General features: G+C 40.2%; 1 protein-coding gene across 1 annotated transcript; it reads left to right on the forward strand.

Moving 5' to 3' along the window:
* The first annotated feature begins 3,786 nt into the window (after positions 1-3,786).
* LOC138105964 (carbonic anhydrase 3-like) lies at positions 3,787-17,164 on the forward strand. The gene is made up of 7 exons (XM_069006014.1): positions 3,787-3,842; positions 3,924-4,121; positions 7,483-7,601; positions 9,517-9,609; positions 11,255-11,320; positions 13,602-13,757; positions 14,942-17,164. The coding sequence occupies exons 1-7, from the start codon at positions 3,806-3,808 to the stop codon at positions 15,059-15,061; spliced, it is 789 nt and encodes a 262-aa protein (XP_068862115.1). The 5' UTR covers positions 3,787-3,805; the 3' UTR covers positions 15,062-17,164.
* The last annotated feature ends 9,013 nt before the right edge of the window (positions 17,165-26,177 follow it).

The raw sequence follows: 26,177 nt of genomic DNA on the forward strand, positions 1-26,177 counted from the left end.
TAATATTTCTCTAGATGTACTACACAAATAAAAGTGTTAATGTAGCTAAAAAACTCACTGTGTAGAAAACCAGCAAAATCAACCCAATATGCTTCTCATTTTCCTTTGGCAGATATGCCAATAAGATCTGGCTGTCAATGGGGGTTTCCATTCATTCCTACAATATTTTCCACAGCATGGCATCTCAGTGAAGGCATATGACAATTTGGCTTTTTGGCTATGGCATGCCACCATGGCATCCCTCAATCCAAAGCACTGAGTGGCATGCTTTTCTTGCACTGCCTGGCATGCAGTGTGCAGTATGTCAAAAAACACTGCTGCCCCTTCCATATTATCAGATTCCTTTCTGTTGTACTGTTTTCTTCCACAAGCTATCAAATATAGTAGAACATATTTTATATTTAGATTGCCCACAGGCACTGAGTAAATGCCTTTGCTCATTTAACCGTGTATTCAATGTGGGCACACTCTGCGCTCCAGCAAAGCCCTTTGCATGAAATCACCCATGGGAAATATCTCTGAGCATGGTGAAACCTGTAAAACCTTAGCTTCAAGCAGAGGCATTCTTGAATTACATCCTGCTGGCATATTTGCCTCTGTGTGTCGCCACACAGTCAGCCATTCCTAGCTGTCATGCTGGCTCCTGGAGACAGCTGGAAATTGGCATGTTGAGGTGAAAGAGTATTTTGGTTGTTCTAATTATTTCAAGGTATATGCCAAGTCAGTCATGGCTGGCAGAGCTCAAAACTGCTGCCAGTCACTTTTCCATGCATCATTCTCCTGCACATGTTTTGTGTGCTCTGGGTAAGGCCATGGCTCTGAGCCATTTTCCACACTCTGCTTATTCCTTCTTTCCATTCTCAAAAAAGAAAGTCTCTATGACTTCAGGTAAGGTATTTTTGTTAGCAAGATGAGGAAGATAATGCTTCTTGGTTGTTTAGCAGAAGCAAATGCAGCATCTGAACTGCATGTCCAACAGACGGTGTTCCATAGCTACAGTATGTTGTTTGTACTGGCACCTCTGTTTCAATCTTTCATGTAGGTGACAAATGGACAAACCCCTCTTTTGGATGAAGAGCACCTTATGTGATAGGTATCCAACAGGACCACCATGTTTTATTTATTTTGATAATCTTTTGAATAAACTGTTGTCATCAGGTGCCCAACAGTTTTGGGCATGAGCACGTCTGCAATTGCTGAAATCCTGAACTTTTTCATGAATAAGTTGATCTTGTCATGCTCTTGCCTTTGCTGTTTCAGATGGCTGGTGGCTTTCAAAACACGTCCAAGGTTTACAAAATAGAAAGAAATCACAGTAATAAAGTTGTGAATGTACTATGTAGCACCACTCCTCTTAAATGTTTGAAGCTGTGACCTTTTAATTATAATGGCATTTCTGTGATGGAAGTGTTTACTTTCCAGAAAAACCAAGTTTTTGCAAGTTAGATGATAATGAATTTCTGAGACAAAATCAAAAGAAAAGGATAAAGGTAGATCCTAAGGAATGCAAAAATAATGTTATTCTGATTATCTCTTAATGCAGGTGAAGCTACTCCATTTGCTTTTTGATCTACCTTTGATGAGGAAAGCAACAGGAAAAGAAAGCAGTCAGTGAGACACTGTGTAATGACTCAGCACCTGGGGCTGACTCCAAGAATCTACATTTGTCACTTGTGTGTAAGTTACTGCTGGAAGGCACAATGTGCAGAAGCTGACAAAAAGATGCTCCTCTGGATGCAACAGGACCAGCTCACTGGAAAGCTAAAGTACAAAGACTTTTGCCATTGGATGGGGCTCTTTAACAGAGAAGAATGTAAAAATTCTCACATAGAGCAATGAATTTAAACACATGGGGAAGAACTGACTTGCACCTTTTTCTGTGTACCACAAATCATGTTCCTTGCCTCCACAAAGGGCTACAATAAGCATTCTTTGTATGTATGAAGTTGATTAAAAGTCTCTCTGAGACTTCCATGAACAAGGCCACTAAACCTGTCAGTTTATACAGACAGAAAACGAGCTGCTCCAATTAGAATTTCATGAGCTCACAAATTTTTCTCTCTAGACAGATAAGGTAGAAACCAATTCAAAAGGATTACTGCCTAAGCTTTCTGAATTAAAATTGCAACAGGTGTCAATTTTACATCCCTGCCCTTTCAAGAGATGTGACATTATCAATTTGATTGATGACAAAGAAAATTTTTTGTCTCAAGAGTTCTCTTTTGAAAGCAAAAAGATGTAATTTTCCATACCATTGTACCTAAATCACCTCCTAGTATTTTCTTAATTGAATTCTGCCTAAAAAGATATGAGGAACTACATGTTTTGAAGGACACTTTGATGATGAACATACCTCTGTTCCTTTAAAGATAGTAAAAGGATGCCCCTTAAAATATTGTGTAAGTTCCTAAGGTTTATTGAGTTTCAATTTGACGTATATTCTCCATGTAAAAATACTATCTACATGACTACAGAAATTTTCTCAAATGCAGATTCCTAAGTGAGAGATCTTGTCCTACCTTTGTCTCAAAGGATGCAGGATATCTACTTATGATTAAACTCAGAGCAAGACAAATTTACTAAACAAGTTAAATAAAGTCATTTTAGTTATGCTAAACAAAGGCTATATTTAGATCTTCATTAGCCTAGCTACACTGGCCACCTAGAAGGGGAACCTTTATCTTCCAGCTGGTTTTGGGACATCAAATAGCACCAAATTAGTCCTAGGCTCTGTATATTGCAGCTTCTCAACCTTTTTCCTGTACCTCACCAACACGAAAGGTAGAACCTCTCAAAGCTGCAGGTTTATTTCCATGCTGCATTACAGTGCTGATGGGTACAAGTTTGCTGCAACTGTGCTTGAAATCTCCATGGTTTGTGATGCTTCTTGACTGACTCCCAAATATTTATCTTGGAGTAGTATTTAGTTTGAGTTATGCAGTTTGAGGTAGTATTTAGCTCAAGGTAGACAGAGTTGCAGCAGTGTTAGCATGGATGGACAAAGCTATGGGAGATCGCAGCAAAGCTGGCATTTGAGAGAAAAGCTCTGAGTATTCAAAATAGATGTGCAGACAAAGCCCACTAACACAACCATACGGTCACTAACTCCCCATCATCTGAAAACCAGATGCTTTCCTGACCAAAATACCCACTGCTAAGGTGCCTAACACGAGGCAAATATTTCGTGTAAAGCTCCCTGCATGAAGGAGAACTGACTGGACATCAAACCCAGACTTGAGCTAATGGTCAGGAATGGCCTCCTCTGAGGCTGACAGAGTCTCCCTTTGCACAATGGTTTTGCAGGCTATGAGATATCATTTTCAGGCAGACACAGGGCCTTTCTGAGGTGTTGCATGGGAGCATTTGTGAAAGCAGGGAAGCGGGAGTGGGGAAGCCTGTCCGCCCTGGGAGCTCGTCCAGAATCTCCGGGTGTGCTTCCCGCAGAGGGGAGAGTTGCGTTCCCTCCCTCCGCTCCCAGCACTGGTGCAGCTGCTGGGCGCTCCAGGCAGCCGCTCCTCACCCGAGCCGGGACCCACGGCCCCCGGGGGCTCCCGCCACCCCCGCAGCACCGGCCCGGCCGCGCCCTCGGACCCTGCCCGTGGGCCGGGGATGAAGGGAGCCGCCGGGTCCCGCCCGCATCCCTCTGCCTCCTCTGGGGAAGAACACGGCTCTGCCCGGCGGCCGCCCCCCGCCCAGCCCTGCCCAGCCCTGCGGGGAGGACGCGAAGCCGCGGCGGTCTATAAAAAGCCCCCCGGGCCGGGAGGGAGGGGACCACGCGCAGCGAGCGGGACGGGGCGCGGGCACCATGGCCCAGTCCGTGTGGGGCTACGACAGCGACAACGGTGAGCGGGCTCGGGGCCGCCGGGGGGGCCGGGATGAGCCCGGCTGAGCAGGGCCGACCTTTCTTTCTCTTTGTCCCTCAGGACCCGAGCGCTGGCACGAAAACTACCCCCTGGCCAAGGGCGACAAGCAGTCGCCCATTGAGATCAACAGCAAGGATGTGCAGCACGACTCCTCTCTCTCCTCCTGGCACGCCAGCTATGACCCCGGGGCAGCGAAAACCATCCTGAACAACGGGCGCACCTGCCGCGTCGTCTTCGACGACACTTTTGATCGATCAGGTCGGTTTCTGGTTTGGATTTTTTTGATGGTTGTTAGGAATCAAGGTTTTCAAAGCACCGGGTATCAAAAAGCATCCTTTAGTGTCCAGTCTGTGCAGGCCAGCAGAGAAAAGTCACTTGGGAACGTAAGAAAGGTGCTCCTGGAGTTTATTCTGGTGGATCTGTGGTGGGACAGAAAGGCCGTAGCTGCAGGAGCACCCTGAAATACAAACTCAGCTGGATGGTGGACTTCTCCCTATCTCACCTCCTTCAACAGAGACACCACATTTTCAGGTTTTGTGTAAGGGAATAAAGTGGTGCCCAGAGGGTTTAGAGCGCTCTGAGGCACTTTGTAAACAAAAAACTTGTATATACATTGCTACTGACTGTGATCTTGGTTGCTTCTGCATGGTAGCTCTTCAGGTACTTCACAGCCTGAAAAAGCAATGAAAATAGCATTTATGTAAATAACATTTTATAGTTTCTGGAAAGCTACGAAATGGCTTTGTTAATTAACTGAGAGTGAGCAATCTCATATTGCTAAATTAAATTGTTCAAAACTTGGTTGCAGAGCTGCATCTGTGTAGCTCTGGATGCAGATAGGCAACAACTGTCAAAATGAATAATAAATTCCCAATATCATATAATGCAAAGACATCTCAAAAGCATGCAGTATTGATTGGTCCTTCATCAAGAAGGAAAGCTAATTAATGGAAAACAGTTACTTTTCTTCGTATTTTTCTGTATCTGCTTTGATGGCATTTGTATTGGGATTTTGTTCTTAGTAAGCTATATCACTAATCAAATATATTCATAGTACATTGAAAGATCACTCTCCTGCTTGTTTATCTTGATGAGGCCCTTGTTTCCTTGGATTTCTTCATTTACCACTACAGCTATTTGTTATTGTTCCATGTCTCTCAGATGGAATCTCAGCTATTTAGGACGGGGACTGTCTCTAAGTTACGTATTTTTACGGTCCTTTAGTATTTATTACCACAGTTTCTACACAGTGGTCTCATAAATTGCACTTTTATTACCATAGAAACACAGAATGGTCTGGATTGGAAGCAGCCTTAAAGATGACCTAGTTCCAACCACACCCTCATCACCACCTTCCATTCTACTGGGTTACTAAAGATGCATCCAACCTGGCCTTGAACGTTTCCAGGGATGGGGCATCCACAGCCTCTCCAGGGAACCTGTTCCAGTGCCTCACCAACCTGACAGTAAAAAATTTCTTCCTAATATCCAATGTAACCGTACTCCCTTTCAGTTTGAAGACTTCTTCCTTGCCTTATCACTACCTGCCCTTGTAACAGGTCCCATTTATAGGCCAGAATGGTCTTCCAAAAGCACTGCATAAAATCAGTGCCATGACTGAAAGCATGGGAAGTAAATTGGTAATGAACATTTTCACATGGTTGTTCTGTTCTGTCTTCTTCACAGCTTCCTAAAGGCTGAAATATTTTAGACAAGCTGCTCAAGAAGTTGTCTGCCCAGGGAAGAGTGTTGGAGAAAGACTCTGATTTGCCCAAGCAAAATGCAGCCCTGGGTGCAGCCCTTAGTGCAGCCCTTCCTTTAATCATCTTCCCTCCATTCCCTCTCTGTCTCTCCCCTCCCCATCACCTCTGTTGTTCCTTTAGGCATCCAGAGTGTACATTCAATCCTGGCTGCCCTTACTTTTTGCAGGTTGCTGGACAGTAATTTAGGACTCGAGTGTTTCATAGGCATGTGTCTGTTCAGAATCAAATACAATGTTTGACAGCTCTGAAAGACCACATGAGAAAGAATTTCATAGATATTTTATTTCCTTCATTTATTGGCTTCTGCAGTGCTAAGAGATGAGGATAAGTAGTAGCCACAGATTCCATTTTAACTGGAAAAATAAATATAGTTGAAGATAATTTTTTTTCCAATGACATGGAAAATTTTGAATATTAAAATGATTTTGTTTTATGCTAGAGAGATTTGTATACTGTTATGAAGTGCTGTTTTCAAGTGCTTCACAGTATTTGAGTTTTGTAAAGGACCACCTGTAAGAAACGAGTGCTGAAGGAGTCTCCAACTTTGACACTGACTTAGCTTCTAAATGTAGACAGGTCACATAAATTCAGCTCCTGCAAGTTCCTGCCTCCCATTGATTCCCATGGGAAATGGCAAGCAAATACTTCAGATGAGTTGAGCCTTAGAGTCTATGCCTTTTTTGTCCTATATTTGAAAGTGAAATAATATTAATAACCATAATAAATATTTTGCATTGAAGGCTTCTACAGAAGGTTTACTCAATATTACTCAGTAGTATACTGAATTATGATTATTTATGTATGAACAAAGTAAGAAAAGTAAGAGGAACTACATGCGTAAGTCTCAACAGTGCTGTTTTTCTGGCTCTCCCCTTGGTGGTTGTGACACCTACCACCTAAAAAGAGAAACTGCAAAGTTAAACCTCTTGCTCTGTGGAAGTATTCCAACATATATGATATCAAGAATTCATTTGAGACCATTGGGCAAAAGAGGATTTATTATTTCAATGTTAACTTTGAACTTTAAAGCTATTGGTAGAAGTTCAAAATTGAATGCTATTTAAACAAGGTCTTCTGGCACTGCAGTTGTGAACTACATTATCAGCTTTCTGTGTAAGGAAACACGACTCATTCCAACCTTAGGTAATGAATGAAAAATACATTTGAGAGCTTATCCTCTAAGCAGTCCCTGCTCCAAAGAATCTCCAGGCTGAAAGAGGAGGTGTGATGTTTTGAAAGTCAGAGTTGATGTCAAGCGTCAGACTGATGCATGGTCAGCATTATTTGGCTAAGCACAGCAGAAGTAACAGCATCGTAATTTCTTTTGTTGGTGGCTCAAGAACAATTTTCTAACTCATTTGACCTAAACTTTATTGTCTTCCCTCACTTCCAAGAAATAGATTTTTTTTTAAATTTTTTTTTTTTTTTAGAAGCAGCTAACTATCTGTAACCATTGTTTAGTTGTCTGACCTGTAAAAAGTATGCTAGTCATGGACTAGAGTTAATTTAACAGCCCTAACTCCCATCTTGGTAAAACAGACCCTTTCTTGACAAGAATCACCTGTGAACACCTCTCTTCTCTCTCCATACTAGGAACTGTAGTGTGTCCACTTGCCAGGAGAAAAGAGGCTTGTTGGGCAACTGGGGTTTGATTCCGTGCTTGACTCACAGCAGCTTCCACAGTTTTCACATCAAACGGAACTCCTGACAACACAATTCAGCCCCAGCCATGTAAACGGGCGAGTGTTGTGGGCTCCTTGCGATGAGCTGGCTTTAGGAGAGGAGCTGTGGTGGGTCCCCACGGGGGGAAGGCGTGTGTGGGTGTGGTGGCGGGTGCTGATGCAGTGTCCTTGCAGTGCTGAGAGGGGGGCCGCTCACCGGCGCCTACCGCCTGCGCCAGCTGCACCTGCACTGGGGCTCCTCCGACGACCACGGCTCCGAGCACGTCATAGACGGCGTGAAACACGCGGCAGAGGTAGGACGGATGTTGAATGGTGGCATTCAGTGATAACTGGAGTTTGACTGATTTTCCATCTGAACAGATTAACCGTTCTCCCTCTTGAAAGTATTTAGCTATCAATTTTTGTCTGTCTGTGAAACTTGTGAGCATCGGTTAACATGCAGTGGGATAAGTTGCATCTGCCAACAAATGTGTCCCTGCAAGTATATTACTAACATGGATTTCTTTTCTTCATGCCAGAGTTTTTGCTGGTATCTTGGACTGTTTTAAAAATATTTGTGACAAAGCAATCTGTTATTTCCAAATAGGAAGATCTACTGATGTTTTTTGGCTTTTAGTCATTTCTGGTGTGTCTTGAGTTACCAAGTTAATTCAGGAAGAACAGAAAAACTCACTAAAAGCACATTTGATAAGCTGACGTTCCAAATTAGATCCATCTTAAAACTGATTCAGAGTATGTTTTAGTTTCTGAACATCTCTGCTTCAAAATAGCTGGGTTTGTTTTCAGGAACCATGGAAAATATGATGTTTGGGTTTTGTTTGGTTTTTTTAATGTAAACTACTGCAGGACTGTTGTCCTAGTTTGCTAAAATTCATGAATGCTTTAGGCCTTGAAGACTTCTTCAGGTCCTAAATATAAGTGAATTAACTATTGATGCTAGAAAATTGCTAGGAGAGGTTACCTCCTTCCTCCATCTTATTTGAGAATAAGTTCAAAATACATACCTATGCCCACAAAAATCCTGTAGTAGTATTTTCCTGTCTTCCACCTAAACTCTCAGGGCCCAGAGCTTGGAGGAGTTTGCCCACCTCTCCCAGGACAAAACCAAGGCAGACATTTTCAGGGTCAAGGTGCACAAACATTGCAGAGATGACTGTGGGTGATGGCTTAGAAATTTTTTTCCCCATTCCTTAACCACAGCCAGTCTTTGCTAGTGTTCTGCTTTCTGTGGCCAACTGAACAGGAAAAATCTGCTTCCTCAAACAATTTCTTGGCTAGTTCAAGCACAGACTTTTTATGTTACTTTTGTTGGCAATACTCATGTATTTATGGACAGGAGAAGAAAGCCTGGAATATATGTACTTTTGCTGCATTGCAACCAAAGATTTATGGTTGCTCCAACTTTATCCTTAGCAATAAAACCCTTACCCTCAAGAGAAAAGAAACAGAACAATAGAGTCATTTATATTCAGGACAAAATTTTTTTTGTTATTTTATGTAATCTTTAAAAAAGAAGACTTTTATTTCCCCCTGTATGACTGTGTTCTAGATGCTACTTAACCTGAGACTGCACACTGCTGGTTGCAGCATTTGTAGAGATTTTGCATGAGCTAGAGATTTTCTGGATAGAGATAAAAAAATTTGAAATATATCCTGAAAATACAGCGTTGCTGAAAGTAGATATGAGAAAGAAATGTCAGATTATATCCCACAGTAGATAAGAGAAGGAAATGTCAGATTATATCCCCACTCCCATCTGGTGCAATGTGCCGAGAGTAACGAGATACAAACCAATAATGTATGAACTACATACAACCCAGTGTAAATCCTTGGGCTGACATTTGCATAATCTGAAGATCTAAAAATGTACTTGAGATGAAGTGCATATCAGTAGGTGTTTTATGCACTGCATGAGTGCATGTCATGTGTTTGGATTAAACTATTTATAGTTGTATTGTCTGATATTGTGTGGTAAACACCATTTTCTTTGTCCTATGCTTCAGTTAAATGCAAAGCAATGCTTTTTGGAAAATGTGAGCATAGAAAAGCATGGGAACAGCAGTAGGAAATACTTACATACAGTTTTCTTTTTGATATCCATTCCTTTACTTACTGTGTACTGGAATCTTTACTCAATTTAATTTAAAGTGAAGACTGTGCTGTTGGCAATTTCTTGTATTTATAACTGAGGTTTAATTGATTTTTTAGTTACATATGGTGCACTGGAATCCAAAACACGGTAATTTTGCTGGAGCTTTAAAACAACCTGATGGTGTAGCTGTTGTGGGCATTTTTCTGAAAGTAAGTGGCAAATATTCAGTCTTTATAATTTTCTGTATTTTTCATCTTTCGTTAGTGCCAGGGGAAAAGTTACCATTGGTTTTTCCTGCACTGCAGTCCTTTCCTGTGGTGTGCACTGGGTGAGGAGGAGGGTCTGCATAGGCTGAGTGTTTCCTCTTGTCTGTTGTCTGCTAGCAGGTGTTGTATCTGCCTGTCAGCAAGGTTATGTTGACTGATTGCCTTCTCTGGTCTCCTGTTGATTCCCACACAAGCTGGGAATCAAAATGAGTTCAATGAACCTACTCCAAAAAGAAAGAATTCATGGTAAAATATCACTCAACATTTTAACATTGGAATACAGAAACTTTTTAACAAAATAATACTGTACCAGTATTTTCAGATTGATTTTTTTGTAAACTTAACAGAAAGAAAGCAATCCTAGTACCAAACCTGTATGTGGTCTAGGACATTGAGAAATGGTAACAGGCACACAGCCTAATAGTGATAAATTACACAAACTTCAGTCCTTTTAGCTGCAGGTGGGCATTTCAGCTTGAACACACCATCAGGGAATAGATATCCTTTTATTGTTTTATCACTAGGAAGTGGCTTTTGTACAAGCAAGAGCAAGTGGATGTAATTAATTTTGCTAGTGTCCCTGGACAGACTAGATCCAGTGTCATTTTAATTCTATTACACCGTGAGCCAACCTGACCTTTTCTCTTGTGGTTAGTTTAAACTGAAGGTCAGCACCTGTCCAGATTCTCTCCTATGACTCTGTCCTTCAATTATTCTTCCTTTTTCATTCCTTTTGGTCTGTTTTAGGCTAAAATTTTATGTTGTAAAACACAACTTACAAAGTACACTACTATGTTCCTATTAACCATGCTAAGGTCAGCTAAAAGGTCTAGAAAAGTAAGTAGTATCATTATATCTTCTCTGGCCCTCTTTCCCTGCTTCCTTCTTGCTTTTTGGTGAAGGAGCTATTGTTTATTCTCTGAATTTGTCATGTTCCATTACTGGGTTTTGGGATACTACTAAAACAGGATTGAATTATCTTCTGAGGAATTGAAGTTAATCTATTCTGGAACAAAACATGGCAATAACAGTACATCTTTATCCATACTGTCTTTATTCTTCTGGGATGTCAAAGCTTTTGGAAGTGCTGAATGTCATGGACACAAGCAATAAAGTGACCCCATAGTTTGAGGTCATCTAGACATGAATTCATCACGTCTCACATCAAGTCTGACCTGACTGCATATGTGCTGCAGAATGAAGTGTCTGCAGAGCTACAGCCCTTCAGGCCATCAAGACTTTGCCAAGTGCCAAGTGCCAAGTGCTCAGACAGCTCACAGGGGCTGTGGGTTGCTTTTGAAGCAGGAGCCAAGGGTTAGGCCCTGGGTAGTGACTCTTGAGTGTGCAGTTTATTCCTCAGACAGGTGTGATGCCTTGTAGGGTCCTTCAACGCATGTTCAAATTGCAAAGCCAGTTACTGGAGTCTGCTATTTTGGATGTTTTTTAAACACACATAATTTTCTGTCAGTCTCTACTGGATTCTCTGAGACTGCTGTTGCCTAATGTGACAGATGGGATGTGCTGAGTTTCTTTAAAATACTGTGGAACATGATGAAAAAGATACAGTTATTTGTGCTTTGCATTACAGGTTGGAAAAACTCCCAAACCAGAGATGAAGAGAATTCTTGAAGAAATTGAAAACATTAAGACCAAGGTATCAAAACAATTTTTTTGACCTCACATAGCTGGAAAGCTGCAGAAGCAGGAATCAGTAGTTCAGATTCACATTTTGGCATCATTTTGATGCCAAACAGTAGCACCAGAGATGATACATTGGACTGTGGAGCAGGATACTTTCTTTTGCTTAATTAAATACTTAACTCCTCACTTCTGCAAGTATTCTTGTTAAAGAGGATTTTTTTATTAATCCTTGCATACACAATTGATAGTCTTATTGATACTGCTCTGTAAAAAATATGCAAGTGGGCCAATACCAAGAAGAAATGAAAAGCTTTTTGAATTTGAGGACAACAGTGGCCAAAACAGATACATGTAGCAGAGTCAGAAATTTAGTTAGCCTAAAATGAGAAGACATTAGTAGGAGTGATGGAGCAGGCTCCCAGTCAGTGTAAGGGAGATTAAAAATGTTGCTAGCTTTAAGAAGGAACTATATTTATTTATAAAAGGAATTACATGGTGCAGTTTCTGCACCAGTCCTAAGTTCTCTCTTCCTATGATACTAGCACAAATAGCATTGCAAATACGTTCTAAACTGTTTTTCAGTTTAATTAATGATCTAAGGCACCAGTCCATACCTACTGCATAGATGCAGCTGCTGAAGGGAGCTATTTCCAGAGAACTGCAATATTGCATCTATTGTCATTTAGCATTAATATTTAACATAAACTTAATCTCTAGGTATACTTTAGGGATTCTACTTCATGATAAACTTTATGATTCTAATAATGCTAAAAGTCCTTTTCTTTATTTCACCTTGAAATGCCACCAGATCACCAAATTTGTAGGCATTTTCTTGCAAATTTAGCAAAATTCCTTGCATTTAATGTATGTATGTGTTAGTACTGCCACTGATGTGCAGGTCTGAGCCTGAAAGCTCTTCTCTCCTTTGTACCTTTGTAAGACTCATACTAATTTTATTTTTTCAACTCATTCTTCAAAGGCAATTAAGTTCTTTCTGCTGAGGGAACTGAAGGTTATTTTTTCACCCAATCCATGCCCCAACCTGCTGTGTCAGTGGTATCTGTTTTAATGGCTTTTTCTCATAATGCCTATATCATTTTTTTGGCCATTTACATATAGCAGTTCTGGAAAAAGCAACAGTTGAAGTAAAGCAGAGAAAGATAGGTGCATATGCAATAAACCACATATTGTATATTATCTCTTACTTCTTTTCTGTCATCACATACATTTTCCCAAGATTACTTATTTTTCGGAAAGATTAGTGGGTGGCATCACTGGTGTATTTATCACACATGCAGTTTCAATTGCTCTGAGTTTCTTGGACACCATACTGTGTTTACTGAAAAAGCACAATTTTGTGAAGTTATTTCCAAGCTCATATTGAACTTACAGAACAGTATTTTCAGGAAGATATAATTGGAGTCTTGATGTTACTCTTTCTATTCTTAATCTGTGCAAGGATGCTTGGAAGCGATTTCAGCTCCTGCCACTCACTTTGTTCTAATCTAGAGAAGATTCTCCATGATAGAAAAAGGAAATAGGAATAATATATCTTGCTTTCCAGAACTGCAACCAAAATACCCAATAGAGAAGTGAACTGAATTTCCTTGGTTAGTTTTTGTTGCCCAGAGGGCACAAGGAATACTCATCACAGTCCTGTGGAGATACTATCCTATTCAGTGGCAGACTAATCAGGAAATGTCTGGTGTCCCCTTTCTCCCTTGTCTTGTGATAATCACCTCTAATTGTAAGATACTTAGGACCTAGTCCTCTTACAGGAAATATTTTAATTTTTTACAATAAGTGTAATAGACAAAAAGACTGAGAGTGCCATCATGAATATATAATTAGAGCACAATCTTGGTAGGAGAGAGGTGCAGATTTCAATTCCTTCAGATAGAAGAGAAGACTGTAATGAATCTGGGATAAATGCTTGGTCACTATCCTATTGGATAAAAAGGGTAACAGTACCAGCAGTGCCACAGGCTTCAACTTTTATCCCAAGTGGCCCAAAATAAAACCCAATCTTGATAATTCCAGAATAGAAAAATGCAAAAATGAATTTGCTTTGATCCCACACAATTCAGTTTGTAATTTCTTTTAATTTATTAATGTAATCAAAATGTCAGGTATTATTAATTGCTGGGAATGTGCTTGACAGGAAGAAAAGGAGATTGATTTCTTGCATGAATCTTGGTATTTAATTAGTTCCTTTATAATAACATAGATACTGCTGTCTTTTAAGATGCATATCTCTAGAGTTACTGCAGAGAATTTTTTTTTGTTTCCCTAAGGGGAAAGAGGCTCCTTTTCAGCACTTTGATCCTTCAATTCTTTTCCCCAAATCTCGGGACTACTGGACCTACCACGGTTCGTTCACCACACCCCCCTGTGAGGAGTGCATCACTTGGATTCTCCTAAGGGAGCCTATTGAAGTCAGCTCAGACCAGGTAAACTCCAGCCAGTTCTGCTACTCCTTTACCAGTTGTCAGCAGTGTCTCAGTATGTCAGTGTGATGATTTGCAAGCCCTGTGTTACCTTGCACTTTTTGGTAGGGCAAGCTTTAGCTGTGGACAGTGAGAAATTGCCTGCAGAATGGACTGCTGGAATGGGCTGTAAAACTGACCCTGAGAATCAGGCCCTCTTGTATGACACACCCTGGAACAGCCTCAGCAGGGGTGTTCTTGGGATCCTGAAAACCTGCTGAGGCAGAAGTGCCCCCGAGCCACAAAATTCAGCCATCACAGCAGCCTCTGTTCATTCTGTGTGTTTCACCATTAAGTGGCAAGTGTGACTAATATTTTGATGGTTTCCTGGTTTAAGAAATTGCTGGTCCAGATCTTGACTTCTTAAAAGCTGTCAGTGAGAAAAATCAAACTACCTAGAACCTGAAAATCTGAATGTTCATACAAATTAATGTACCACTTGTATTCACATAGCTCAAATGTGCATTTACAGAGGGGAAAAAAAGAGCCAGTCTGGATAAAGTGACTTTTTTAGTTCTTGTGTCAAAAATTTTGGCTATTTATTCCACATTCTGGTTCAGCAATAAAAGTCAGGGTATATCCTTTTTACTGAAATGGCTGTTTTCAGAATAGATTTATTTTTCATTTGGATGAAAGGTTAACAATTAATAAAGCAACATTGAAATTAAGTTGATTTGAAGAACAGCAGCTGAGTGCTGAATTCATGATTCAGCTTAATAATCCAGTTGGCGGATCTCTGCCTTACAGCAAAATTACAAACTTCTACACCAGCTTTTTCTATCAGACTGCCTTGCACCGACACAGGTGCATCCTCCTTCACAGATGTATTTTCACAAGAGCCTGTAGTCCAGCTCCAGCAGGGTCACAAGTAAGGCCCTGTTCTTTTTCTACACTGTGGATGTGAATCAGAGAAAAATCCAGAAGAAGTCCATGCAAGGGTCAGATGATGCACTGTTCTGTGGATGAAGAGTGGGGAGATCCATAGAAACAGTGCTAGCTGCTGGGCTCTACCAGTATTGTTAGAGACTGTCATTGTCATTCTGTGCTTATCATTATATAAGAAAGTTCCTTTTTCATCTCAGAGTTTGTTCTAGGCAGTAAGGTCCACAGTGCTTCCACATGGACACTTTAATTTTTCTTCCTTGCAGATGGCAAAGCTCCGCAGCCTTTCCAAGAACGATGAGAATGAACCCGTGAGCCCTCTTGTTGACAACTGGCGCCCGCCTCAGCCTCTGAAGGGCAGGATAGTGAGAGCCTCATTCAAGTGAAATCTCAAGTCTCACTCTGCTGAACCTGAGTGAGAAAATCCCTGCATCCCAAAGTGTAGTTAGTTTTTGCTGTCTACTGCTTTTCCTCTGGATCCAGGTCTGTGTTTCTCAGTTTGGAATTCTGAATGGTAAAAGTGAATCTGTTTTGAAAAGCAGAAAAATACTGTATGCAAATATTAAGCACAATAAGCAAATGTGAGATGTTATGATTCTTGACCACAAATGCCTTAGCATTTATGATCACTTCTCTGCCTTGTGGTCTTGTAAGAAAAATAGGCTCAGTTTCAATATTTAAAATTAATTTCAAAGGACATATAGTAAGGCAGAAAAATGAACCAGTAGTTCAGGAAAGCAGAAGTAACAGTAGATGAACAGGAGGGAAATGCCTGTCTCTACACTGTGATTGCTCAGACACCCCACCCTCAGAGGAGACATCCAAAGAATAAGTACCCCTTTAACATACCAGATTTTCCCTTCCCCGTCTTGTTCATAGTTTTTTGTCCAAGATTACATTAGTGTTCTGAGGGTAAAATCAGGCATACTCAGTTTCTGTGTGAAGAAGAAAAGATACCTTGCTGTCATTTCAGCATTTGCTGTCTTTGCCATATCCTGCTGCTGCCATTGTTGATCTTTTCTTCTTTCACTGCTGCTGTTACTTCTCCCATCCAGTGTAGAGTCCCGCTGGTATCATATTGCCTTGTATTTAGTATAGCAGCTTTAGTATTGCTGAGGGGGAAGTGCCTTTCTTCTGCTGCTCTGACTATGTTATCTCCCAGAATGATGGATTTTTGATGCTCTGCCTGCTTTTTATTTTTGACACCTTAATGGTTTCACCTATTAGGGATTTTGTTGCATATGGAAAGGATCTTTCTGGATGATTCATATGTGTCATTTGTCATTCCCACTACTGAAAAATCCAGGCTAAGTCACCTAAGTGTGTGTTTATTTGACTCTGTAGCTGGAGAATATACGTGGATTCTGTTTGGCTCTGTTCCTTTCTGGGGAGACACATCAGCTTTCAAATATGATCCAAGCAAGGAATCACTGGCAGACAGAAACTTCTAAATCAACTTCCCCTGTCCTTCACCATGTAAACTTTGTCATTTCAGTGTAACACAAGTACCATGTAGGTTGAGCCCACATACAGATCATGTGAATAAAGATCTACATTATATTCAACACCTAGGTGATTATTCAGTATTGGACATAGAGGAGATTGGTCAAAGGTGGTGAATAAATCCTGCTGCACAGGAAGCTTCTGGGCTCTCTGTGTTCCTGTAACTCATCAGTGGGTAGCAGTGGGTGTTCTTCTGCAGATGTTGCCACAAACGTGTTCACAGCAGCATTTATAAGGGATATGTCAACGTCTGAGAAAAGCAGGGTTACAAATAGGTATTTCCAAGTTCTCGTTAACTATTTCACTTTCCACCCTTACTAGAAAAATGGTGCTCCAACAGGGAAGCAATAAATGGGTGACACTGGACAAATTCTGCTGTTATTACCAGCAAAATTCAGTGAGAATTCAGAAATGAAACTGAGGGCAGATTTTGATCCTTTTTATTAATTTAGAAATGTTCTAAGGATTGCTGAATCTCCATTGAAAGTTAGTGTTTTAGTCTATTAGGAATGTATTTGGCTCAGTATAAGGCTTTTTTAAAACTGAGTTCATGTGAGTAGAAGCTAAACTATTGATTGAATTCTGTTTACAAATGTTTCAGCACTGGCTTAATTTTATCAGAAGATCAGCTTTTGATACCAGGAGTGCAGAACTTGCAAGGGTATTGATTTTAGGAGTCCCTTAGATCTTCTTTAAAATCCTGAATCTGTTCATCTTCAACACATAAAAATGTTACTACAGAAAGCTCATAAGCAACCATTTTTTTCTACTGTACTATGTCTTACGTGTAAAATTTCTTCTCATATGCATATGCAGTTGGTCTTGGTGAGGAGAAAATTTTAACACAAATAACTGAGACGAGGGTTTGAGTCTTTCTACCTAAAAGCTATTGACTGTGATGTTTTAATCTCTTGTTACTGGGGCAGTAAAACAAGATTAGTTGTCTGCACTTGAAATAACTGCTTTTATGTCTTCAGAGAACCAATAAATTGACTTGCATAAAAAATAAATTGATTGCTGTTTTTATGCAAAGTGATGATTGAAAGTACCAAGAACTTACTAGAAAACCTTGCTGCTCCTTTCTTTGATACATATGCTTGTAATACAAGGGGGAAAGACACTTGAGTACTTTTTAGGTGCTGGAGTTTAGTTTAATAGCTCATCCAGGTTTCCGTTTGCCGGTCAAATAGATCCTCAAAAATTTGAGGATCATACAGAATCACTTATTCTCTGTTTTCAGGTACAAAAAAAAGGTGTTCATTTCTTGCCTGCACACAAAAATTCTAGCTTCCCAAAGTTCATACATGCCTATCTGGTCTTGAGTATCTCTAATTTGGACAGGATTTTTTTTTCTTGCACGAAGCACATTGATCAGTTAGCTGAAATGCTGCATAACTCTGAAAATTCCTGATTAGTTTATACTTTTGAAGGAGACAAACTTATTAAAGAATAATTGCCTGGAAATCAGACAATGAGTGCACTTTGCTTTGTTTGCATGTTTCCTCTACTGCTTTTGAAAGGTAAAATAGACAGAAGTTTACGAACTACTGAAAATAGCTGGTTTGGTTCCAACACCAAACACATGATTTGTGTGTTGGCAAAAGGAAAATAACAGTCTGAAATTTATATTGCTTCCTCATGCATCTCCTCTGATTCCATTCAGTTTTCGGACTATTATTACACAAAAGCATCAACCTCAGGGCAAATATGCTTTAAAGTTTTGGTTTTCCCTTGAAGAATAAAGTGCACACAGTTTTGTTCCACTGCCTTTCTTCCTTTGATGAATAGTGTAGCTCAGCATTGATTACCTTGGTAACAAACTCCAAATATGTGGATTCTAATCCTGCTGCCTCATGTATCTTAGAGAAAAAAAACAAAAACAGTAAAAATTACCCTAATCTTTCTGGGGCCCTAAATCCTTATGAATTTAGTGCATATAATGTATATATTAATTACAGCAGGGCAGCCACATGATTCAAGTAATTACCGCCTATTAGGTTTTGACAAACACTTGAAGCTTCCCAGTTTCCCACACCTCACAAGAGAAAGTACTAGAAAATCAAAATCTTATTCCTATAGTTTCAAAGCTTTTCTTTATTAACTGAAACTGGTGTCACCATCTTTCAGTCGTGTAAATTTGTAACAACTGTGAATTCCAGGTATGACCCTCAGTGTACAACCAGCTATGATTCTGCATTTCTACTACAAAATGAAAAGAACATGTATCTTTTTTTTTCTGTATCTTAAAGAAAGATGCTCCTGGATGTCTTTGCTGATGTTTTTCTTTTCAGTAATCAGTGCTGAAGAACGTTCATACTGTCATAGAGTTCAACAAAATCGAACAGTATCTGTTTCTTCCTGAGGCATTTTGTCCCGTGCCTCAGCAAAGGGAGCAGCTGTACGGTGTGTGTTCCACCTCGTCTATCTACCTTTCATCTCAATGAATTCTGGCATTTATCTTTGTCAATACTGGAGCACAAAGCATGTATTCAGGAATTATCTTATTTCCAAGCCCAGGAATTTAATAGAACTTTTATAACATTCCTCACTCCCCCAAAAGGTAGTGTACAACCAATGATAAATTAGAGATCAAATCAAACTCACATTCTTTTTTAAGAATGTATTTTTTAAAGCATCTTCTTTTCAGTTTACAGCTGCTGTACATGTTGATTTTCAAAAAAGTGCAATAAAATTAAAATATTCAGAGTCATTTGTGAGGGAGAGACAGAAAAACTATAGAGTTTTGTGTTCATTAAAACACACAAACAGATTTGAATACAGATGGAGAACTTGTGATGTTACTGGGAAAATAAACACCAACGGAGTACTGCTATTACAGAAAATTTTAACTTTCTATATTTGGACTGGATAGCACAATACTTGCAAGAATGTTCATGCACTTAAATAAGCAAAGCACTTGTAGAATCATAGGCCTGAGTTGGAAGGGACCTTAAAGATCATCTAGTTCCAACCCCCATGCCATGGGCAGGGACACACACCTTCCACTACACCATTATTTGGGAAAAAAATATGTAGTAGGTGGAAAATTTCTGTAAAACAGGAGGATGGAGAAGAAAGAAATGCAGTTTGTACCGCAAACTGATGAAGATAAAAGTCCACAGTCTAAATTAATACCTCGCTTTCAATAAGGATGACTGTGAAGAATGTGTGCAAGTGAAGAAGGATATATATATATATGGGAGAATAAAAATTATCATTAAGTGAGATGGTAAATTGAGTAGGACAGTAGAGCAAACTTCATGCAGATGGAGTTGTCTCTGTTTCAGAAAACAAAAGGATTGGCATAATAAATTGCAACACTTCTGTTGAGAACTCTCTTTAACAATCTCCCTGGAGACAGCACCCTGCCTCTCTATGGGAAAATCCAACAGGAAGGTTGAAAGCAATGATGCCATCAGGTATGCAGAAGAAAGGTTTCAGTCACTACTGAACCACACCTGTACTTAGCACAAGCAGGAGCATTGACACAGAATGTTATCTGCGTGGGAATTCTCACAGTAAGTCTCATTGATTCTGCCACTAATTCTTTAAGTCAGAGGCTGACATTAACTCATGCTTTTGCAGTTCAGTAAGTAGAATATGCAGTAGGTGTTAGGATAAAAACATGCCTTTGGTAAATTTGAATAGCACACTGTCACTCTTTTACTATCTTGCGAAAGATCTGTCAGAAAACTGTTGAAGAACTTGAGACTGCTTCCTGGAGTTAGAGCAGCTTCCTTGCTGCACTAGACCAGCAAGACCATGGGCCAGTTGTCTCAGACCTTGATAACAAATAACAGACCTTTACTAGACTAAGATTTTTAATTTTTCCAATTCCCATGTTTTTGTTTTTTTTTTTAATGACATTCCCACTGTTCATCCTACCTTCATCCCACAGACAACACAAACATCCTTGCTGAAAACTAAAGTGAAGAATGCTGCTTCTTGCTAGGCTTGTAATGGTCATTTTCCAGAGCCCACACGGTGGAGCCAGTTCTTCAACAGTCACCTTCCTGACACGACTTTCAGCTAACAGGAGGCCTGAGCAGTGCAGATTCCTCTAGTCCAACACAAGTAACTAAGCATTGAAACAAATGCAGTTTATGCAAGATGTCCTTAAGCAATAAGAAACGATGTTTAAATAAATATTGATAGTAATGGACTGGTATTCATTTCTAGCTAAAAAACTTCCGTATTTTTTCTGCATGTTTATTCATACAAAGTCTAAGTATGTAAGTGCTTTTGCTTCTAAAGGTTGAGAATAGTCTAGATAATTCCATTTCTAAAGCTCCAAAGAACCCCATCGCAAGGCAGAAGGAGTTACACGTGAAAATCTCCCACTGGTATGTTCTGAGCTGGTTGCTGATTTGAGTACTTATGAGACCAGGACTGCAGGACACGTTACCCTGCCAACTAGCAATGCCCTGGCTGGATAGCAATTTCAGTCTACATAGCCCTTTTCTCTCTGCACATGTCTCAGTCATCCTTCGAGGTTATGATAATTTCTACACTGAATTAAAAAACAAAGACATTTCCATTAACGTTTGCTTATTTCAGAGAACAGTGACTTTTTTTTCTTAACACTGCAGTCTGCCAGCCATTAAGCCCTAATTTAAGAGCTCCCACAATGTTGTGAATTGTCTGTGTAATAAATCTCTGCTGGAGAAAGAGTATAATCATGAAATATTTTTTCTTGTCAGACATCATTGAGAAACAAATGGCAACAGTGTCAGCAGCCTATCTAAATTTATAGCTAAACAAATGCTACTGATCCTTGAATAAACAAATGAAAGTTGATTTGTTGCCCAGTAGTGTGTAAGACCTATAACTGAAACACTGATTTCATTGTCTCCTTTTGGGAAAGGTAGGGAATATAAGTTTAGAAACAATACTTTCCATGCCTAATGTCTTAGAGCATTTTGCTGTAACTTCCACCACTGAAAAATTATGCAAAAGGAATAGAGTCAGTGTAATCTAAATAAAGCTGAGGCTATGGAATATTTCTTCTGCCTTTAAGGTAATAATTGTGCCAGGACTTACATTAAATTACATGCAATAAATATGGTATAGTATTAATTAACAGTGAAAATAATTATGTTCTTGTACTGATTAACATCATCATACTATTTTAATGCCACTTTAAGAAGTCCCATAAAATATTTTGAACATTTCCAATGAGATTTCCCATATGTTCTTTCCATAGCCTCAAAACTCCAAATTCATAATACTTGCTGTGTATACAGGTATCTTCTCCTCATCTTAAAGGTGATGGGGAGTAAAAATCCACTGCAAACAATCTTGATTGGCCGTTCTCTGTAAAAGCATCTCCTTGCTGGACTCTGATTGTGATCTTTTACCCTGGATATGATCTGGGTTATAGTGAGGTTTGCTTTCTGGTTTATGTTTCAATCAATTTGATCTTTTAATGGTTAATATTTAATAGTATACAACAATTAAAATTGTATTAGTTAAATTTAATAAAAGTAAGCATTGACATTCAACAGTCATTTTTGGAATCCTGACAAAATCTGCTGCTTATGCTACTGTGCTGAGCTTGGCTGTCCTATTTAGTCTCTGTCATCCTTGCTGGAAGCACAGTGTTCACCTTTTCACAGGATCTGACTTGAAGGGTTTGCCATTCTTACCTAAGTTTTTGGTGTTCACTTGCTCCAAATGCTGAACCAAAAGCAACACTAGAGATTTTTTTTTTTTTTCTTACTGTATTAAAATGTCTTTAATCGGGAAATAAAGTCCCATGATTTGGAAAAGATCTGCCCAGAACTTCACAGTACCATCTAGGCAAGACTATGCATAGAACCATAAAACTTCAAGTTAGACAGGGAATCCATTACTTGTATTTGTATCTTCACATCACAGGATGTAGGGTCCAGTTCCTGATGCACCTGTTCAAGTGAGTGATCTCCTCACTTGCCAATATATACTGAGACTGAGCTGTTGAATAAAAGACATGCACGCACTAAAATTTGTTGCCCGGATAGACTACATGAATGTGGGTGCACATATTTCCATGTCAGCGAGGGAACTCAAGGAGTAGATGAATTCCCTTTATGCAAGTATGGAGAAATATTTATGACCAGTAAATAAGCATCATAGCAGTGCCTGGTTATAACCAGACAGAAGAAGACAAGCTGTTGAACATCTCTTTGCCCCAGCTTCTGATTCACTGTGTGGTCTATCTCATGCACAAAAATGTCAAGCTTCCCCAGTCTGAACTGGTGAAAGAAATGTGTGAGAACATTCACATAATCTTAAAGTAGGATGTGGAGTTTTGCCAAACAGCCCAGATGGAGAGGGCACAAGGCAGAATTACCTGCAGAAGCTTTCCCGTCTGTGCCTTGTCACAGGGAATCTCTGTGTAATCCATCTATCCTGTTAGCAGTTGCTGCAATTTACGATCTGGTTGTAATTTTCCCATCACTGCATGGACACTTAATTAAAGCATGAAAATTATTTATTTACACTTATTTCACTTGGAAAACACCCCTAGTTGCAGCTGGGGAAGGCAATGGCATAGTCTTCACCATAAAGCTAAACCCATCTTCATATACATATACAGCCAGGGCTGTCTCCAGCAGCAGGGTCTCTTCTAGAATTCACCTCATGGATGCAGGATTCTGGGGGGACCCTTCTACGTTTCTCCTGGTGATGCTTTCTTGCTTATCCATATCCGGTCTCCAGAACAGACTGCTTCTCTTTGTGTGGGAGATGGTCACTGCAGGCTGCAAACTGAACTGGAATAGCCAATGTGGACTTCCAGGATTTTTTTGTCCTAGCAGGCAGAGTTGCAAAACTTCCTGGAGTTCTTTAGGAGTGTGCTGGCTTGGACAAATTTGGAGGAAAATACCCTCTGATAGAAGGCAGGTTACAACCATCCCTCCCCCACCAGGTTCGGGAAAAAAGAAATTTTACTCGGAGGAAAGTGAAAGAGATAAAAAACCTGTTTATTTAACAAACACACAGGAAAAGGATAATAATGCTAAATAATAAAACCTCTCGCTGTGGAAAGAAACCTGGGAAGATTTCAGAGTCCTTCTGTAGGTGTGGTCTCTCTCCTCCTCCTCCTCAGAGCTCAGTCGTGGGCCCACCTCCAGGGCCTTGGTGGAAAATTCTCCCAATGTGTTCTGATGTTGAAACAGTCCAGAGGAGAAGAAGGGAAAAACCGAAGTCCCAGGGAAACACCAAAGTCCCAGGGAAACAAAGTTCAACTCTCCATCTCCCTCCGGAGAAAAGGAGCCGAAAGCTGGCTGGAAAGCACGAAGGGTGCTTCCTCCGCTCTTGCTACCGCAGCAGAAGAATGCAGAGGAGTGTGTGTCTGTGTCCTTGAGCAACTGCTTTGAAAAGTTCGCTCGGTTTTTTCCCTCTTCCCCCTCTCAGGCTCAGTTTAAAGGCACAGAAAGGCACAAAATTAATTTCTGGGCATAGAGCAGCAATAGGGGATACACATCATAAAGTCACCCCAAGACAAGGAGTTCCCTGCACTAGGCATCTCTCTGGTTGACCCATCTCATCAGCATCAGATAGACTTTTGCAGGTGCCATCTTTCTACAGAAGTGCATGTTTCTGGTTTATCCTGCACTGCCATCTCCCCTGTACCAATGGTGCACGCTGTTATTCCTAAAATGGTTACCCACCCATCTAGTAACACGCTTCTTGAGCATGTTGCAGTTGTTCCACCTAAACTGCTGTAGAGTCAGTGCAGTAAACCTGCTGGCTCCACAATTAAACATGGGTGATGTGTGTGCGTGTGCATGAAGAAGCAAGCATTTTCCAGGGCTTTGAAAGGAATTGAAAGGTAGCAGGCAAAGCAATGCAGTTGACAGAAATGCCTGGATGGCATTCAGAAAGTATCCAAATGAGCTCACAATTATGTGTTGTAGCTGCACTGCATTGCAAAGTGGGTAGATGGGAACACATGCTGAAATAGGCCAAGTATTTTACCCACATTCCAGCCAAGAGTGCCAACACATTTTTAACATTCACCTGGATAGATTTACTTGGACTTTTATTTCTAGCTTATCCCTGTATAAAAATTTCTACCTAAAAATGTTACAAAAATTACCAATACTAACAAAATATGCTCTTTTTTTTTCTTGTTTCAGTATAGATTTTTGTCCATGTGGACATTTTAATAATGTAAGTGGGGGAGCAGAGTATGCCATAGCAGCTCTTTGATTTTGTAGATGAGTAGCAATAAAACCATAATAGATCCTGGCAGAAAGATATTTTATAGATCTATCAACTCCTTGTCTGTAAGTATCAGTTCCTTGACAACAGAAACTGTGGGGGAAATTGGGGATTGTGACATAACAGCAAAATAATTCAACTCAGTATGTTGTTTTTCTTATTTTGGCAGACAAAGATCTCACTGTTGATAGGTTTCCATTCATGCCAACCATGTTTTCCATAGCCTGGCACAAATTTCAGTGAGGTGGAAGGCATATGACAAACTGGCTTCTTGGCTGTAACATGCCACACCAACTACAGCATGCCCAATGAAAAGCACTGTGTGAATGTCTTTTGCACAGTGCCAGGCACGCTATGCACAACCCGCTGCAAAACAATATGGTGCTTTCTGCAGCTTCTTCTTTTGGTTTATTTTTTTCCACAAATTCCTTATTAAAATAGAAGGTAGATTATATTAATATTTGCATTTAATAGGCACAAAACAATAATTCCAAAACAGTTCTGTAATTTGGTGCAACTGCTCTGCAGTCTGGCACTGCCCTGAAACAGAGTTAAAGCAGGCATATAGCCTGCTCTACCAACAGAGCAAATCTAGCAAGCTCTGCTTCTTGCCTGTGGTGCTCCAGCCCACTGTCTTGCCGGCCCTCCACTGCACCGGCAATGCTTATTCAACATCTTTCTTGCAATAGCAGGCTCAAAATTGGATTCTAGAACCACTTGCACAAGTGTTGAAGATGGAAATTATTATTCCTGCCAACCTGCTGGCTATGCTCTTGTTAGTGCAGCTCAGTGTGCACCACAGCAAGGGCACACTGCTGACTCGACTCATTTGTTGTCCACCAGGATCTCCATGTCTTTTTGTGCAAAGGTGCCTGCTGGCCAGACAGCCCCAGCCCATCCTCCCCAGGTGCAGGACTTTGCACTGCCTTTGTTGAACTGCTTCAGGCTCCTGTCAGCCCATTTCTTCAGCCTGTCTGGGCTCCTCTGGATAGCAGATTGTGATTTCATCCTTGAACTTGCTGAGGGTATATTTTGTGCCATTGTTCAGGTCATTAAAGTTCGGCCAGTAATAAGACAAATGAGTCATGATAATAATAATGAATACTCTGGTGGACCAAATCTTGTTCATCATATCTGAATAACGTTAATCTCAATTGTCATTACCTCTTTGACTTGTCTCTTTTTGATCATAGGTGTACAAAATTTCAAGGATGGGGACTCAGTTTATACTGGAACATTTTACCAATGCATCACTGCTTTTACAGGATGTATTTATTGATGTCGCCATCTGGTCTCGTCACTTCTCCACTCACAGACATCGTAATCTGCCTTCATTTTCTCCTCTCTGTTTTATTGACTCCTGGCAACCAGTCTATCTTCTATCATGTAAACAATTCTTGCACCACAAACCTTTTTCCATTTTTTTTAATTCACTGCTGTTCCTTACCACTTGGCCCCTTTCTCTTTTCTGCCTGCCCCAAGGATTTATACCAGTCTCAGTAATCCCCTTACCATGCTTGGTTTCCATTCTCCTTACAGGAAGAGCTCCATATGTCCCTTGTCCAGGCTATTCTCCTTATGACACAATAGAGGCTTCATGTCCCTCTTCCTCCCTTCATTTACTTCTTCTGTCTTACCGCTTGGCCAAGAAATCACTCAGTGATTTATCAGTAAATATGCCTAACTGGGAAGATGAATAGGGAAGACACTCAGCTTGTAGCTGGGCAGAACAATAATAACTGGTGTGACCAGCTGGCTGTTTATTTGATCTGCAGAAAACTGCAGAGTTATTTA

The sequence above is a fragment of the Aphelocoma coerulescens genome, chromosome 2, assembly GCF_041296385.1.
Source record: "Aphelocoma coerulescens isolate FSJ_1873_10779 chromosome 2, UR_Acoe_1.0, whole genome shotgun sequence".
Lineage (NCBI taxonomy): Eukaryota > Metazoa > Chordata > Aves > Passeriformes > Corvidae > Aphelocoma > Aphelocoma coerulescens.

Excerpts from the sequence above, each read along its gene's own strand:
- LOC138105964 (XM_069006014.1), top strand. The coding sequence starts at position 3,806 with ATGGCCCAGTCCGTGTGGGGCTACGACAGCGACAACG. Across the intron at positions 9,610-11,254 it reads TTGTGGGCATTTTTCTGAAA|GTTGGAAAAACTCCCAAACC; the intron begins GTAAGTGGCAAA and ends TTTGCATTACAG. Across the intron at positions 11,321-13,601 it reads TTGAAAACATTAAGACCAAG|GGGAAAGAGGCTCCTTTTCA; the intron begins GTATCAAAACAA and ends TGTTTCCCTAAG.